This window comes from Pezoporus flaviventris, unplaced genomic scaffold (assembly GCF_033815535.1).
Source record: "Pezoporus flaviventris isolate CSIRO_AGI_PZ_B2104156 unplaced genomic scaffold, CSIRO_AGI_Pfla_v1 ptg000020l, whole genome shotgun sequence".
NCBI lineage: Eukaryota > Metazoa > Chordata > Aves > Psittaciformes > Psittacidae > Pezoporus > Pezoporus flaviventris.
The window spans coordinates 8,326,098-8,344,001 of NW_026892568.1; the positions used below are offsets into that span (position 1 = coordinate 8,326,098).

Sequence of the window (17,904 nt, forward strand, 5' to 3'; positions counted from 1 at the left end):
AGGTGCTGTTAGAGGGGCAGGGGGTGCTGATGTTTGGCTCTGCAGAGAGGTTTGTGCACTTTTATTTATACACACGCTGGCTGCAAGACAAGAATTACTTAATCAATCCTTCCCCTTGCGGGATGGAGGCTGCCTGTGCAATTCTGCACTGAAGATGACAAATTGCTCTGGGTAATGGCAGCGTCTCCAGCTCCTGCCTCAGCTGGCGCAGGATGTGGCATAGTGAAGGGTTGCCTGCAGGACACGAGCACCTTGTGGTGTTCCTCTTCCTGGGACCAGAGCAGGGAGATGGCAAAGGGGAGCTGGGATCTGCCCGGGGCTGTTGCACAGTGGAAGGAAGGGGATTTTCTCCCCAAACCTGGCTCCAAGCCATCGAGGCACAGGGAGGACGGGCTGGAGATGCCAGCACTGCATAACACAGACCCAGCGAGTAGCTGGATGGCAGGAGGGACCTCATGCACTTATCCTGCCATGCCACTGCTCTCCATCAGTCACCTCGAGCAGGGGGGCAAGCCTACCAGGGCCTGGGACCCTGTGGTGACACTGCCAGGACAGGCTGCACCCCACCTCACCTGCTGGGCTGGGATCTGTTCTATGCGGGAATGTTCCATGCGGGAGGGAGTTTCCAGCCTGTAGCCTTCAAGCTGTGCATTTTGTGGGATGCAGGAATCTCACCATCAAATGCTTCCAAGCAACAGGAGGTCTGAGCACCAACACTTGCTCATGGAAGATGGTTGCTTGGAGCTCGCCTCTTCCTGTGTCTGTGACATCTGGGGCACGCTGAGATAGGACATTACTCAGAACATGGAGCACTCCCCATACCCCTACTGCCACCTCCAGCACCTTGGTCCCTGGAGGAACGTACAGCTCCATGCTGTACAGCTCCATGCACAGCCCAGCAGGGCACAGAGCAGCCTGAAGGCTCCTGGGAGACTCACTTTGGGTACCTCTGCCCAGTCAGCACCATCGCCCAAGGGACCAGCGTCCTTCCTGAGCGCCCTCCCCAGCCCCATCCTTCTCTTCCTGGGACCCAACCATCTCCCACTGGCTCATGCTGGGGCAGTGCTGGTGCAGACCCCTCTGTGTCCATCCAACCCAGCTGCTTATACAGGCTTTCTCCTCCCCAAGCTCCACAACCAAAGTGGACACTGTCAGACTCCCTATGCCCCCAGCACAGCTCTGCCCAAGAACTCCCACAGAAGGGCTGGGTGTTGCTTCCCCTTTAATTCACCACTTGTCGGGGGGGAGGGTTAAAAAAGAAATAAATCAATAAATAAAACAACCTCAGATGCTCGAAGAGGATGAAACCCCTGAAACTGCAGTCTGCTGGTGGCTTGTCCCATTGCCAGAGGAGGGGAAGGATGCTCCCACCCCCCCCGCTCCCCGTCACCCTGTCCCAGCGCCACCAGGTCCAGGCGGGTTCGGATGCGGTTGGACGATGCTCCTCAAGGAGACAATGAAACCGAAGGTCAGGACATGGTCATTCACAGTTGACTGGTGGACGACACAACGCCAGGCTCTGCGCGCCGCAGGGAGGGACCTGTCCCACCTCCCTCGGCTATTGCAGCAGCTTTGAGATAAAGCCACTGGTTGCACGTTGCGTGCGGCGGACACAACCCCCAGGTCACAAGCAGTCCCTGCACAGAGCCACTTGTCCTTTGCGGTAGTCGCGGCAGGGGCAGAGGCGCCGGTACTTGGTGTTGTAGCCCGCGCAGCTGAAGAGCAGCGGCTCCTTCTGGAGGTAGCACTCGTGGACGTTCTCGGCCACTGCTGGGTAAAGGTGGTTCATCTCGTACTCGGTGCTGTCGCAGGTGATGCTGAGCCTGGGGACGCAGAGAGAGGGGGGTCAGTTCCAGTGAAGAGGCTGCCGGGTTTCACTGAAGGGGTTTTAGTGCTGTTCAGTCCTTCCCAGACAGGTTCCTTCACTAAGTGTTGGGACAGATCTTTGCTGGTTGCACCAGGAACCATAAGCACCGTGGCTAGACGTGAATGCTTGTCGTCAGCCTAACGTGCCATGCAGGAATGGAGGAGCCTTGCAAATCAACCAGAGACCGCCCCAACCCTTGTGTTGGCCACAGATAGCTCAGGAAACCACACACAAAAATCCTCCCAGATCTTCTATATCCCCCATTGACCAACAGGTCTGTGCTCCTCATGGACACCTCCCTCAGCAGCTAATGTTCTCTGGAAGGGCACATGAGTTCAGGGGATGCTCACATCACCCCTGCTGACCTGGACTGGCCAGCAAAAATGGGGTGGGCATCAGCAAACACCCTGAGGAGCAGCAGAAATGCCCAGTGTCGATCTCAGCATCCTGCTCATCCCACCCATGCCTGTGTCTTCAGATGGAGCAGCAGCACTGACATTGCCCTCCCACTAACCCCTCTCAACTGATGAGTCCCTGTGCAGCTCAGTTTAAAGTCTGGAGAGGGGGAATGGAGGGAAGAGAGTGAAATCTAATTTATCATATAAAAATGTCAGTGGGACTCACAGCACCTGCCTGACAGCAGTGGTGATGCTCACGTTTTAATTGCCCTCAGAGCAGTACAGAGCATGGTGGCAGATTTATACCCCATTAAAACTTCACTGCTCTGTGTTCCAAATGCACTTTTATAGAGAAAAACATAAAAAAAGAGAGACTAGGAGAGAACACGGAGGAGGTGGAGAGGAACGGGGTGAGAAAGATGTGGAAACGTGCCTGGAAAGGCTATCGTTGCCTTCTGAAGTGTGAAGCTGGTCAACCAACACATGAAAGCAATGGCTTTAACCTGCCAGAGGGGAGACTGAGCTGAGCTCTTAGGCAGAAGCTCTTCCCTGTGAGGGTGCTGAGGCGCTGGCACAGGGTGCCCAGAGAAGCTGTGGCTGCCCCATCCCTGGCAGTGTTCAAGGCCAGGTTGGACACAGGGGCTTGGAGCAAGCTGCTCTAGTGGAAGGTGTCCCTGCCCGTGGCAGGGGTTGGAGCTGGAGGAGCTTTAAGGTCCCTTCCAACCCAAACCAGTCTGGGATTGTATGACAATGGGCTGCTTTGCCCTGCCTACATCATCTGGGGCACGAAGGCACCTCAATGGGATTCATCAGGGAGGACACAGGGAAGAAGGTCCCAACTCACTGGAGAAACACGTCCTTCCTGTTGAGGAACCTGAAGAAGGTGGGCTCACAGACCAGCCCGCGCCGCCGGCACGTCTCGGTGCACGAGTGCCGCGCCTCCGACACCCACACCTGCAGCGAGCCCACCGGCGGCCAGGCGCGGGGGTCCCGGCTGGCACTGGGGGACCACACGAGGTGAGTGGCGTTGGGGGACAGCGCCAGCACGCTCGGAGGGCTTTGCATAGCAGGACTGTTGGCCTTGGGAGGCAGAGCAGAGGGTGAGGTGGTGCAGAAATCCTAGTGGGAGAGGAGACAATGGGTCAGTGCTCGGAGGGACAGGGCGAGATGTTGGGGATGGGGAAGGGAGGCTGCTGGTGGGACAGGAGGACACTTGGGATGCTGAGTTTGATCCTCAGGTTGAGGTCACCTGCATGCACGGATAGCATCTCAAGCTGTGGGAGATGAAGGCACTGGCCACCTCTTCTTTTCTTCTCCCTTACTCTCCGCAGAATGGCCTTGACCCAGCCTCGGCACCCCCAGAGACCCTCCAGCAACCCTCCAGCATCTTTGGTTCACAACAAACCTCCCTCATTCCCCATCTCTTGTTTGCTCTGCAGTTAGGCCACTGGCTGGGACCTGGGGTCCCTTGCTGGGGACCTGCAATGGGTAAGCTCTCTACTTGACCAGAAGAACCCATAGGAGGTCAGTGATGGCTCCCCAGGGACAGGGATGCTCCCGACCTGGTGCTGAATGTAGGCATGGATCCGCTCCAGCATCCCCTCGCAGGTGTACTCGTAAGGCAGGTAAGGGTCCACCTGTGAGGGAGAAGAGCAGAGTGCAGGCAAGAAGCAGGGACAATCTTGCCCTCCTCCTGCGCAATGGCTCTCCCCACCCGCTGAAGCCCACAGCTCATGTCTGCCCACCAAAGGAAGCAGGGCAGAAAACTAGAGCTGGGAAAACTCCACAAGCCATAAAGTGCTACAGAAAGAGGTGAAGGATTCATCTGGGTTCAGCACATGTATCGGTGAAAATGAAATCCCCCTGCTCCGTTTTAGTCTCGCCTTTCTTCATTTTTGCCAAGATATAAAATTAAAAATCAGTTTTCATGCAAAAGGTCACTTCCAATAGAAGTATGAGCTGGCTCAGCCCAAGAAACACTCTGCAGCTGCAGGCAGGTAGTGGGGGGAGTAATAATACAGGGGAGGAGTTAGGACTGCTAAAGATGCAACGATAATCCAGAGCAAGAGCGTTGCAGCCATGCCCTGGGTCGGGTCTGGTCTGGCATCCCCTATTCCTCTGCCCCTGCCATGGCCCTGCCTGCTCAGAGGGAGGTCCAGGCTTTGCTGCCCCAGTGCTGTGACCCACCAAACCAGCCAGTGAAAAGCCTAGGGCTGGGACCGCCTGTGCACAAATAGATCAATAAATAAAACAACCTCAGATGCTTAAAAAGGATGGGAACAAATCTTTTCCCACCACCGCTCTGCTGTGGGTTGGCTGCCCAGTGCTGATGGCTGTGATGGGGTGGGAGCTGGTGCCTCTCCCAGCCCCAGAGCTCCCCACTGGATGGGGCAGGGAGGCAGCACCTAGCTGCACACCAGGATGGAGCAAACATTGATGCCCACGTTGATGCTGTTGTCACTGCACCTCCACATTGATAACTGCTATTTATACAGAGCCGGCAGCACTTAGACCACAGAGTATTTTTAGCGTGTGTTATGAAACACTGCTGGTCTTTGGGAGACTTCTGCCTGCGCTCACTTCCCAACATCCCATCTCCCTGCCCTGAGAGTCAACCTTGGGTGCATGGCAAACCCCTCCTTTGTGCAGCAGCTCAGCAGCATGCCCCAAAACAGGCACGTCCCTGGCACAGCAGTGGCATAGGCTCCAGGGAGAGTAGGCAGGAGCAGGCAGCCAGGCTCTTACCCTCCAGCAGAGCCGGTGCATGGCCATTGTCCTGGGGTCAGCACTGACTTCCCCATTGGAAGAGCATTTCCATGAGGGCTGTATCACTGATGCATCCCTTCCCTCCAGAACAAACTATTTTTAAAGGAACTTTCTGCCCTGGGAAGACAGATTTTTCCATGTCCCTTATTTTGCCAGAGAGATGTTATGTGAGCAGCAGGATGCTGGTGCATGGAAGGGGCTGGTCCTAGGATCCCCTTTCCCCCATGAATCTCTGCAGAGCTTCATGCGAAAGGGTTATAAGCAAAAACACCACATAGAGAATTCACCTGGAAAACACTGCTGCTTCTATTTTCTGAGCTCTGCACCTCCAAAATAGCTATCACTTTTTGAAGTACCTGTCAAACCCAAGCTCAGAGGTTCAGTCTGATGAGAAGATCCCTCCGAGCATCTCCCTGCCATAAATATCCCACCTGAGATCTCAGCCAGGCTGGAAATCACAGTTGCTCTGTCTAATTACAGATGTGCACACTAATCAGGGCTGACACAATGACAGGCACTGCTCTTGCCTCTGCATTGCTGATGGGCGCTCAGTTAACTGGGGCAGAGCCCTACACAAAGCAAAACCTCTCATCTCAGTCACACAAAGCCTAAGCTGGGTGGGTGGATGCTGCATGGCGCTGATTTGGGGGAGTCAAACAATTCTGTGCTCAGCATCAGCAATGCTCATTCTCATCTTACCATTGCTTTTGTGGCTGCAGCGTTGGAGGCTTTTCTCAGGACCCCTATCACCAGACAAGGTGCAGATGTAATTCCATGAAACAGCTTCTGTACCCCAAAACACCCCCGTGGTACCCAGTGGGATGCAGCACATCCACAACAGGTGGAGGCAGAAAATCTCCTTGTGTCTGCATGTGTACCCAGAGGTGATGCTCCACAGGCTCCCCGGAGCCCTATCAGGTCAGGAGGCTGCAGTCAGAACCCACTGCAGCTCCTGAGCCTCCATCCCCAGCACCCTCATGTGCCCCTTTCCCCTCCAGGGCTCCCCAGAGGCTCTTGCTCCTCACTGCTTCCCTCTCCCGGACTCGTTGGGATTCAGCTCGTGTGCCCGGGCCTGATAGAAAATGACAACTTCAAGAAGATAATTGTTTAATTAAAAATCTGACAGGCTTGGCCTCCTCTTGACAGCCACAGCGTTAATGGCACTCCCCAGGCTGGGAGCTCAGCATCTCCCCAGAGCCCTGCGAGGAAGGAGGAGGAGAAGGACCTGAGGTGAGCACCGCTGCATCCCACTGCCCAGTGGAGCCGTGCATGGGATGCACAGGAGGGAGCAGAGGGGTTGGTGAAGATGGACTTTGCTATTCTTTCCCCTGGGCATCGGGGGGGGACACAGGGCCAGAGCTCTCCAGCCCAATGCTCTCCATCAGCCAAACAGGGAGTTATTGGTGCCACATGGGGATGCTGCTGTGAGAGCCCTGGATTTTGAGCGTGCAGCAGAAATCCCAGAGCTGAGGAGGGCAGTAAGTATCCCTCATTCAAAAGGAAAAGAAAGAGGAAAAAAAATAATAAACCTAAATGTCATCAGACAAATAAGCAGGAAAATAATGCAATTCTCTGCTGGCACGTACCACAGGCTGGGAACATTTTAACCAGCTATTTCCACTATGATGTTTAATACGCCACTCTTTCAAGCATGGTCTGAAATGTATAATTTCCCATTATATTCCTCTATGTTTGACTTTAATATAATGAAGCCTTCTCCCTTCACTACATCAGAATATTGGGACTATTGAATTGCTTGTCTGAGGACTATTTTTGACAATGGAAAAAGCTGAAGGCCAAGAAAATGGTGCTGCCTGAAAGCCTCTCTCCTTCTCCAAGAATTAGATGCTGCTAACCCCTGGCTAATGGCTGTCATCCATCACTGGGACAAACCTTCCAGCATCACCTTTTCCAGGGGGACACAATTTGTCTCCTGGCCCTGTGCGACTGCACCAGGATTTGATCTCTGGGGTAGAGGGGTTTTGGTGCTTCCGTGATTTCAATTTTCCTTATAAATAGGTAAGGGATGAGAGCTATGGGGGAAACCCAAATCTGCCCCAAGGGGGGATGAATGGCAGAGGCACAGCTTGCCAAAAACCTTCCCCAGCACTTGCAGGGTGACCTGGAGCAGATGTCACATCTGAAAGGACAAGACCACTAGGACTTTTTAGGGGGGAGAAAACCCGTATTGCAAACCCAAGCCATGTCCAAGCCACGGCTCAGATCCCTGTCCAGAAGGAAGAGGCTTCTTTCAAGCAAGTCTAGGTTGGGGAAGGACACGGCTGCATCTCAGCTGCTTCATTTGCACTAATACAGCAGCCAGCCCGGCGCTGAACACACCAAAGGAAGCTCTGCCAGCCCAAGTGGAGCAGAGCTACCACCAGGGTCAGGAAACCATCTCCCAAAGCCATTGAGGGGTTTCCAGCACCCAGCATGGCTGCTGCCAGGAACACCTGATGGCAAAGCAAAGGAGACACCTCAGAGCTTCCCACAACATCCCATAGCGGCAGAAATGTCAAATCAAGTTTTGCTTGGAAGGTGCAAAACTAAAGCTGTGGGAAAAGGGATTTTTCAGTCATACAACAACAGAAAAATAGAAATAGAATCTGCTTCAGGTCAGTTTTCAATTTCTAATGTTTCCACCCATCGGAAGGGGAAAAATGCCGTGTTTCAGGTTTGGCAATCTGTTTGGGGTGGTGAAATGCATCATTTCGGATACAAGCCTTCCTTTCAATAAACTGGCAGGGTATTTTTAAAGGCAGGCAGATGGGAAACAAAACCATCTTGTTTCATTCCAGTAACGCTGAAATGAAATGTTTTGACTGAAGAAATTTAAATTGATGGTGGTATTCAGAAATAACACACAAATTTGTTAGATATTCTGATAACAAAACACCCTATTTTGCCTTTGGAGGAGAAAAAGGGAGTCACTTAGATAGTTTCTTTGAGCTTCAGGACCTGGCTGGGAATAGAACTGCCCAGCCCCTGTGTTTTCTGCTGCTCCTCCTGCTAACGCCCTTGTTTTCCATTCTTCTGCCATAACAAACAGCATTTTAAAGACAAGATACCAAGGGATTCCTGAAGCCAAAGCCCATAATAAGGCTTTTAAACCTCTAAGGTAGGGCAATTTTAGGCTTAATTCCCTTGGCAGCGTCTCAAATAAAGCAAACCTGTCTATTTAAAAGACAAAAAGGGGGGGGGGGGGGAATCGGAAAAAGAAAGAAATTGCTCTAAGTTATTCACATTCACTCCCTGCTCTGCTTCAGGAGGATTTATAGAATATCTTTAAAACAAAACCAGAGAGTTGTGGGATTAACCCAGTGCATTTCTTAGTAGGAAGGAGATGCTCTGCAGAGCAACCGCATGTTTTCAATGCAAACAGGACATCAGCAGCTGGTTTTACTCATTTGAGGCCAATTTCAACCTCCCAGCAGCAGAGGGTAAATACAGCAGTCAGGATGCTCTGCCGGAGGGACCTTGGGATGAGGGTCCCTGGTCCTTCACCGATGGGCGGCACACTCTGGGTGGGCACCCAATGCTGGAGACAGGGGGTCCCTCACTAGCTCCTCCTGCCCAGCATCCATCACACCACCAAGTCTTCTCCCCAGAATCCTTTTTTCTCCTTTTATTTTTAACCAGAGGTTATCGTTAAGCATCTAAATGACCTGGTGCGCATCAACACTGCAGCGCAACACAGCTGCTCGGGAGGCAGCAGAGCCCTTTCCCTCCCTCCCTGAACTCTCCAATCATTCCTTAATTATTTGAATAGCACCAGGCTTCACTCTTTTCTTTCTCCTTTCTGGAAGAAGGGAAAAGTCCCTTCTCTCTCCTGAACAGAGCCCATTGCCTTGAGGCCATCTCTTCAGGCCAGATGGTGGAGGGTCAAGCGCTGACAGCTGGCCCAGCAGCACAGCAGCAGGGAGGTAATGATTTTCAATTTCATTTTAATAGAGCTATGGGAATGAATGTGCCAAACAACAACTGCTTCCCTAAGTTGGGTTTGTTTGGTCTTTGTGAACTCCTAGAGAAAATCAGCCTGAGGTGAAGTGCTGCGGCCACCAGCCACAATAAGGTACAAGACCCGGGCAGATGGCATGGCCACATCAGCTGAATAAAGTCCCCAGACTGTCACAGGCACACACCTCTGCAGCCTCTAAAGCAGGAAAAAGCAAGGATGGCATCTCCAGCATCATCCCTGCCCACCCCAAAATCCCACCCAGCACGGTGAAGCCCGACACAGAGCCCCATTTCCCATGTGCATCACCGTGCATCACCGTGCATCACCGTCTTCATGAGTCTCATCCCAAGCAAAGCACATTGCAAGCAAAACGGGTATCAGCACTTTTCTCCCCTCCAGGAAAATTGACTTTAATAATTTGGACACCTTGAAAGGCTCCTGCCACAGGGCAGGAGGGAAATATTCATGAGGAAGAATTTCCAGGGCAGGCGCAGCGGGAGTGCTGCCTTCCTGGAGGGTCCCTGCATCCCTTACTTCCTTACATCCCTTCATCCTTCACAGAGGCAACTCCTGGAGCTATTCCTATTGATTTGCTCAAACCTAACGATAATGATGAGCAGTGAAACGGGGAAATGGTAGGCGCAGAGGTCTGTAGCTCTCTGGGTAATTGCAGGGAAGTGCACTCAGGGTTTATCTTTGCTTCACACCAGGTCCCAGCACTGCCGAGCATCTCCAGCAACCTCAACCTCCTGCTCCCAAACCTCGTCTCCCTTATCTCAGCTTCCCCTTGCTTTGGATCTGCCTGGAGGATTCCCAGGAGATCCCTCAAAGGCATGGCTGTGCCATGGGGAAACACTTAGGAAGCTCCCTACCAAAGCAAGGTGGGAGCATGTGTCCCCCTGAAGCTACATGAGAGGATGATTCTCTGCCTTGCACACGCAAGTGATTTCAAAGGGGAAGCAAGGAAGGACAACCAGTTAACACTCAAAAGGGAGGATGAGGCACCAGCAACCAATACCCATCCCTTCAAAGCCAGCCCTGCCACCTCCTCTGAGCCGTACCTGGGTCCTCACGATGGTTTTGATAGCAGCTTCAAACTCTTCAGAGTTATTGTAGTCGACAGTCCACACATGTGGCTTCCCGATGAAGTCTTCAGCATACGGGTGTTGGGAGGACACCTAAACCGCAGCACAACGAGCTGGTTTCTGCAGTCCCTGCTGTCTACCACTCACAGCCACCGCAGCAGAGGAGCAGCAGGCTCAGGCACAGGCACGTTGGGTTTAACCCACTGCACAAAGAGATGTGCTGGAAAAAGGTTTCCCCTGAACACAGCTGCTCCCCGCCCCAACCTCAGGCTGATGGTGTAAAATTCCCACTGGGTTGGGATGCTCATTCCCAACACTGAAATCATCTCTGCAGCCCTGAGGACCTGCATAATATGGGTACAATTTAACCTTGACCTGAGCCATTTGTGGGTCTGGAGTGGCAAAAATAGACCAAGCCAGCAAAGGTCTGTGAAGGCACCACGTCTCCCCGGTTTGCCAGCTCCAGAAACAAGGCAGAGAGAAAACCCATCACCACCAAGGGCTGGGGAAAGCCTGGCACTGGGAGAAAGCAGTGCTGGAAGCCGCATCACACCAGTGGCACAAGCAGCCCCACACACTGGTACCCCACAGCCACCCTCCTCTCACCAGGTGATTTTGGGGGATCTACCTCTTGTTTCAGCCCCTAAACTGTCTTTTCAGCCCCACGCTGCTGCAGAGCCAGAGCCCAGATCTGCTCTTGGAACGGGAAGTGAGAGGATGCTGAGCAGAGGAGGTGTTTCGGGGGCACCATGAAGTGTTGAAGAGGAGCCTGAAAACCTGCCAGCTGGAGGAGGAGAGCACTGCTCGCTCTGTATTTCATTCTCCAGCTTGCTCTCCTTTCCCATTTTTTCCCTGGCAGTTGATCACCTCCTTCCCCTCAATGAATAAACACCCTAGGGCAATTCACAACCCTCATCCCCACCTTCCCTCCTGGCTCCTGGCTGAAATACAGCCAAAGCACCCAGCAGGGATGGGGGATAACACCAGCAGCAAATTAGGGGGTGCCTGTGACAGAAATGGGGGTCCAAGACATCCCATTGCACCCCTCCCTGTGATGGGTGCTGCTGAGCTGAGCTGTGGCAGGGCTGAGCCACGCAGTCCCCCAGCGAAGCCCTTCTTGGTGGGAGTGAGCATTGCTCTGCATTACTCACATTATCTACTTTATTAATAATAAAAGAGGCAATTTTCTCAACCCTTTAACTTTTAAAGAGTTCCTGCTTCACTTAGATCAAATTCCCAGTGACAGGCAAGCCTGAAGGGATTTCATACACCATCGGGGTCCTGGTGTCCCCTGGCTTTACAAAAGGATGAACAGGGGAGCGTCACCCTGGTTTGGAAGCAGGGTATGAGGGGTGTGTGGATCTGGGCTGATGGGGAAAGAGAAGGAGCTGGGGTTTCTTGTCTGTGGTCTGCAGAAGCCTCCTGCACCACCTTCACCTTTGCAACCCCAAATCTAAGGCAGGGCCCCTTGCATCTAAGCTCTGAGATGGAGATGTTGTGAGGATGGGAGAGGGGACCCCATCTGCAGGTATCTGCATTTCTGCATTTGGAGAGGAAAATTATCTCATAGAACCCCAGCCTCGTTTAGGTTGGAAGGGACCTTAAAGCTCCTCCAGCTCCAACCCCTGCCACGGGCAGGGACACCTTCCACTAGAGCAGCTTGCTCCAAGCCCCTGTGTCAACCTGGCCTTGGACACTGCCAGGGATGTGGCAGCCACAGCTTCTCTGGGCACCCTGTGCCAGCGCCTCAGCACCCTCACAGGGAAGAGCTTCTGCCTAAGAGCTCAGCTCAGTCTCCCCTCTGGCAGGTTCAAGCCATTCCCCTTGGCCTGTCCCTACATCCCTTGTCCCAAGCCCCTCTCCAGGTTTCCTGCAGCCCCTTCAGGCACTGGAGCTGCTCTCAGGTCTCCCCTTCAGGAGCCTTCTCTTCTCCAGGCTGACCCAGCCCAGCTCTCTCAGCCTGGCTCCAGAGCAGAGCTGCTCCAGCCTCAGATGCCCCCTTGGAGCATCCCAGTTTAGCGGCTGCTCCCCGCCGGGCTGCCCTCCGCCCTGCTGTGAAGGGCTGGCTCCATCCAGCCCATCCGCCCTCCTCCTGCCACACTTGCCTCTCTGGACGTCGGCTTCCCACGGAAGAACTCGTGGTTGAGGGAGCTGTGCGGGGGGTTGAAGCGCGCCTGCAGGAAAACGCAGCCGTTGGCGATCGCCTCCAGTGGGGCAGGACCCTCATAGGGGAACCCGAAGCCAATGAAGAGCTGCAAAGGAGAAACCCATGTGCTGGTGAGCAAACGTGGCCAGCCCCATAGAATAGTCTCTAAAGTAACCTGCCGTTATCCCCCTCTGCTGCTCTCACCCTGCCTCTCTGGCAGCTCCATGTAGCTCTACACCCTGTAGGTTACACGTGCTAAAACTCCCCCTGCCCCACAGCTCACAGCACACTTGTGCAAGGCAATGGGGTGATCAGGAGCTGCAGGTTCCCCATGCGGCTATGGTTGGCCCTGTATGGAGAAATAACTGCTTTGCCAACACCATTTGTGCTGGTGAATCAACATTTCCCCTGGACAGAACTGAAGGTGACCAGGATGTGCCCATAACCTGCACACTCCGAGAATCACATTTATTCTTATCACAGCTGGGATGGGGGGAACCTCCCCCTTCCTTAGCAATAAATGAATTAATCAGGGAACTTTGTGCTCCATCTGCAGACAGTGTGCAAGGAGAAACTCATCAGACACATCCTCATTTGAAATGATGTGCTCTGCTCTGCTCCCAGCTAATTAGTCCTGCTGATAGCGCCTGGGAAGAGAGCAGATAACAGCCTCTCCCCGGCCTGCCTCCTCCTTTAATTGGGTTTTCTGTCTCAAGGCAACTGAGTGCTCACTACTGCTGGTTAACAGGATCTGTCCCACTGCCCCTTGCTGTCCTGGGCTCAGTTGTAACCTTCTTTCTCCTTCTTAGTAGCTGTATTTTTGACTTTTAGCCTGCAAACAGCGCTGATAACACCCATGTTTTAGTTGCTGCTCAGTAATGTTTACTCTGACCAAGGACTTTCTCAGTCTCATGCTCTGCCAGGGAGGAGGGGAAGCTGGGAGGAAGCAGAGCCAGGACACCTGTCCCAAACTAGCCAAAGGGGTATTCCATTCCACAGCACATCATGCCCAGTATAGAAACTGGGAGCAGTTACCCAGGAGGGTGAGATCACTGCTCGGGTCGGGCTGAGTATCGGTCGGTGGGTGGTGAGCAGTTGTATTCTCTTCCCTTGTTATTTCCCTTATTGTTATTACTATTGGTGGTAGCATCAGTGGTTTGTGTTATACCTTAGTTACTGGACTGTTCTTATCTCAACCTGTGGGGTTTACATTCTTTCCATTCTCCTCCCCATCCCTTTGGGAGCAGGGGGGAAGAAGAGGGGAGAGAGCAAGCGGCTGCGTGGTTCTGAGTTACCGGCTGGGCTCAGACCACGACACTTGCCCACCTTGGCCTTCCTCAGCAGCTGCTGGAACTCGTGCTGTGGCAGCAGCCCGTGGTTCTTCACGAACGCCGGGACCTCGGGCGGCCGCTGTGTCTCGTAGTAAACCGTGCCGTGGATCTCCATGTACTTGTTGAGGATGGCCAGGAACTTCTCCTTGCCCTGCGGAGGAAGGCAGAGGTGTGACCTGCACCAGAAGATGGACCTGACCTCCTCCATGTTATGAGGGGGAGATTTAACTCTCAAACTCCTGTCCTGGAGCACTTGCGATGCTTTAAGCAAACCCACAGCAGTGCAAAACCCACATCCTCCCCTCTGCTTCCCTTGGGCACGCATCCTGGATCATCCCAGACTCCCAGTGAGCCTGGATGGCTGCAGGACCCAGCACCCTGAACCCAGCACCTCCAGCCCTGCCTCCCCTGCCACTTCCGAGGGCAAATTCCACTCTGGAGCAGCTGAATGAAAGGTTTCATGGGACTCAGAGGGAAGTTTGCAAAGACCAAAGCTTGCTGGTGTCCCCCTGTTCCAACAAGTCCTCGGGACTTCCTAACTCAGGTTTAATCCTGCTTCACTACCTGGAACATTAAGGGGGTCAATAGCATAGGTCCTTACAGGCCCTTGTCCAAAGCCCCTCTCCAGGTTTCCTGTAGCCCTTTTAGGCACTGGAGCTGCTCTAAGGTGTTCCTGGAGCTGGATATCAATTCCCTAATACAACGTCTTTGGAAGATGGGCTGGCACAGGAGACTCCCTTCCAAGCACTGCATCAGAGCTGCTTTAACCCATGGGAGCTGGGCAGCATCTAATGGAAATGGCCTTTCCCAGCTTATTAGAACCTTGGCTCCTGTTGCAAGCCAGAGACAAGAAGTTCAGAGGGGCAGGAAATGAGAAATGGCACGAAAGGGTGCTTCATGAGATGTTCCAAATGTCAAAAAGATCCTGCTCTGGAGACAGTGCTTGGTCCAATGCTTGTAAAGAAGCACCCAGCCCCAGAAGATGGAGGTAGTTTTTTTCTTCCTAGACCTCAAAATCACTCAAAATAAGGAGAAGCTCCTCTTCCCTCTTATTTTATCACACAAAGCAATACTCAGGCAGCCTGGCCTCGAGATACAGTGACCAGCAAGAACCAGCCCCTTTACCTGGTAAGAAACTACCCCAAATATTCAGTTTTGGGAGAACTGATGCTGTTTGTGAATTCAGGGTAATAGGATGTTTGCCGCAATAAGGGTGGAGGGAAATGTCGGGTCTGAGGTTTTAAGTCTCTTTAGTGCCTTCCCAAATTAACCTAACTAAGCCCAAATGGATAAGAAAGGGTGGAGGAATGATAGAAAAGAAAGACAAGATACTCCAGTTCCCCTAAACTGAGATGAAGCGGGTTTTAGTAGGTCCTTACGGAGACCCCGAAATAGCTGGATGCTGGGGCGTTTGCTCTCAGATATGGGAGGTGATGGGAAAGCCACAAACACCAGTGAACAGGAAATGTGGCTGGATCCTGGCCCACCACAGGCACCCCTGTGAGGTGATGGGGATGGAGAGGAGACTGCATTGATCCAGCAGCTCAGGAGGACTGAGCCTGTAACAAGGCAAAGTCGAGTCTAGCAAAACCTCTTCTCTCGCAAGCGGATGCGCAGAGGTAAAGCCCAGCGGTGTGTGTGGTACAGTACCTGCAACTGGAGCAGCCCCAGGTGGTGCATGAAGGGAAAGAAATAGAAATAAATCAAGAGACAGCAAGAACTACCTCCTTTTTTCCAAGCCCTGGAAGGAAAACCAGCTGGCTAGCTCTGGGTAAGACGGGGGGAGGACATATATCCCCTGGCTGATATAGGGATGCAGGGGGGATGTTTTCTTTTGGGGATATTGCCCCATGCATTGCCCACCCCTCTTCTACACTGTTATAGGCATGGGAGGGCAGCACGTCCCCCTTCCACAGGGTGCATGAAAGCAGAGACCAACCATCCCCATCATGGCACAGGACATCACCTAACAGCAATCACTGTAACCAACTGCATAAGATCACAGGTGTGAAATCCTCAGTCTAAGCGGAGGAAGCATCACCCAAAGCAAAGGGAATGGGATCTCATCAGCCTTTGCCCTGTTTGCCTGGAGGTGCTGGACATGCCACACCACTGCAGCAGCCTCAGCTTCCCCTCTATGGATGGGACAAGGATGTTTCACACAAACACATTGAGACCTGAGCCTCAAAAGCTCAGGGTTAGAGCCAGAGGCTGCTGCTACCTCACACCTTGGCCTTACAACTGCCCCATCCTGCCTGGGTGCACCCACCTTCCAGATGCTGGCCTCCTTCCCGTACACCACTGCCATGCTGCTCACTTTGTTGGACTTGATGAATTGCCTCTCTGTCTGGTTGAGCTCCTCTGACACGAAGCCCATGAAGGAGTTGTCAGGGGTGTGAGCTGTGGACACCAAGGGGAGAAGACATGCAGCTGGACAGATGTTTTCTAGCACTTCACCAAGGTTGAGGATGCAGACCCACTGCAGCACGGGGCTGAGATTAGCCCAGCTCCAGAGCTTTGCTGGAGCTCGAGTTAAAAATGGCATGGATCCCCATCCAAGCAGCTCACAAAATACAGGTTTTGGGACTCACTTGGGTGACTCTTTAAGAAGTAAGACATTTTTAAGGTTGCCAAATGGGCTTTATCCAGGAAAAAGCAACGTCTGAGCCACCCAGCACCCAATGGGTCACTGGGCTCCTTTCAGACAAGCACTTCTCCTTTCCATGCCACAGGCATACACCAATCACTGAGCTGCCTCTCACCTGTAGAACCCCAGCTGAACTAAAACCAGGCTTTGCAACCCAGGTTACAAAGCTTTCCCCTCCCAGGATCTGGAAGCTCCTGGCTGTGCCCTGTGTTTGGCCGTGACTGTGCTGGAGCCAGCAATCCATTGCAGAGGAAGAAGCCAGGTCTCTCTCCCTGGATCATTTCTATAGCCAAGAGATGGCCAAGCAGATGTGGGAACCGCTGGCAGGCAGGGGGAAGCAGGAGTGGAGCAGGGAAGGACAGCACTGCCCAGGCATCACCTCCTGATGGAGGTGAGACCTGCCCCTGTGGTCCCTGTGAGCCCCCAAAACCTCCTGCGTGCCCTCATGCCCCACTTACGGAACATGGTCATGAACTGGGCGGGCTGCAGGTTCCAGTAGCCCCAGTTGGTGCGGTACCCGCGCAGCGTGGCGTACTCCTCATGGTTGTATGCCGGCTCCGTCCCAAAGGTATCGATGACCCGGACACGGCATCTGAGAGGGAGAAGAGGACCCAGGGGCCTTGGTTTGACCAAGTCCCACTACCAGGGACATGTGGTGTTCTCCAGCATCTCATCCCTTGTCTGCTCCCTGAGCAGAGGGTACAGGGACATCCAAAGCAGCTCTTTCCAACCCACTGCTCCCTCCTGGAAGGAGCAACTTCCCCTTGCAGGCTTTCATCACCCTGATGGCCAGGAGAATGATGCATCTCCTGAAGACTTGTTAATGCTTTTCCCAGTATCCTGGGAATGCTGAGGCAGGCATTACCAGCACAAGACTGAGGAGAGAAGGAGAACATCAAGCAAGAGAAGAGCAAAACAAGCTGAATGCAAGAGCAAATGTATTTATAATAAAAGCAATAACACCGCTTGTCATTTTTCTCTCTAATAAAATTGTGTAGGATAGTGGAAGAGATGGGAGAAAACATAATAAATAGCAGGACTATCAGCAGTGAATTAAACTGCATATTTTTCTGGCTGGTGATGTACCAGGGAATGATGACGTTTGTCTTGATGCCGAAGGAGCCAGGGATGGGGTTTCTTGCAAACACAAAAGGCTCATGTCTCCCTCTATGGTGTGGCCACCCCTGGCTGCAGACTGCAGGCACAGTACGTGGAAGCACACACACACTTGCAGGCACATGCAGGGATTCCTTTTCCCAATTCAGTCCCTTTTAATGAGGTTTTATCTTACACATGTGAGGCTGCAGAGCGAGCAGAACGCCTCACGCCATGACAACGGGGGGTACAGCAAGGCCGAGCCAGGCACAAATCAAAAGATCTCACTCTTTGGACATGGGGACTATCCTTCAATGTCATTAGCATTACTCTTTGCTTGCTAATTGATGTAATACGAAGTAAGAGAAGGGAGTGGCTTTGCTCACCTGTATTTCTTGAAGGAGAGCCCCATGTGCTGCTTCATCTGTTGAAGACCATGGTAGTCAGTGTAGATCAGGTCGAAAGGTAAGGGACTGGTCAAGGGGCAGTTTCCCCGTCCTGGAGGCACCCCTAAGTGACTGGGGGGAAGCAGGAGGGATCAGCCCCAGCACCACGACAGCCCTGTAACACCAACACTCATTTCCCTGCAGGGAGTTAACAGGGACCATCAA

General features: G+C 52.9%; 1 protein-coding gene across 1 annotated transcript in view; it reads right to left on the minus strand.

Annotated features, from left to right (window-relative positions):
- Window positions 1-1,205: 1,205 nt before the first annotated feature.
- The window catches only part of MGAT5B (alpha-1,6-mannosylglycoprotein 6-beta-N-acetylglucosaminyltransferase B), a 64,731-nt gene continuing 48,032 nt past the window's right edge, over window positions 1,206-17,904 (minus strand). The window contains exons 9-17 of the mRNA XM_061455600.1: window positions 17,680-17,811; window positions 16,657-16,790; window positions 15,821-15,951; window positions 13,547-13,702; window positions 12,180-12,326; window positions 10,051-10,167; window positions 3,828-3,902; window positions 3,110-3,384; window positions 1,206-1,823 (exon numbers count right to left, since the gene is read on the minus strand). Of these exons, the coding sequence (XP_061311584.1) occupies window positions 1,625-1,823; window positions 3,110-3,384; window positions 3,828-3,902; window positions 10,051-10,167; window positions 12,180-12,326; window positions 13,547-13,702; window positions 15,821-15,951; window positions 16,657-16,790; window positions 17,680-17,811 (1,366 nt within the window). The 3' untranslated portion in view covers window positions 1,206-1,624. The remainder of the gene's footprint in view (window positions 1,824-3,109; window positions 3,385-3,827; window positions 3,903-10,050; window positions 10,168-12,179; window positions 12,327-13,546; window positions 13,703-15,820; window positions 15,952-16,656; window positions 16,791-17,679; window positions 17,812-17,904) is intronic.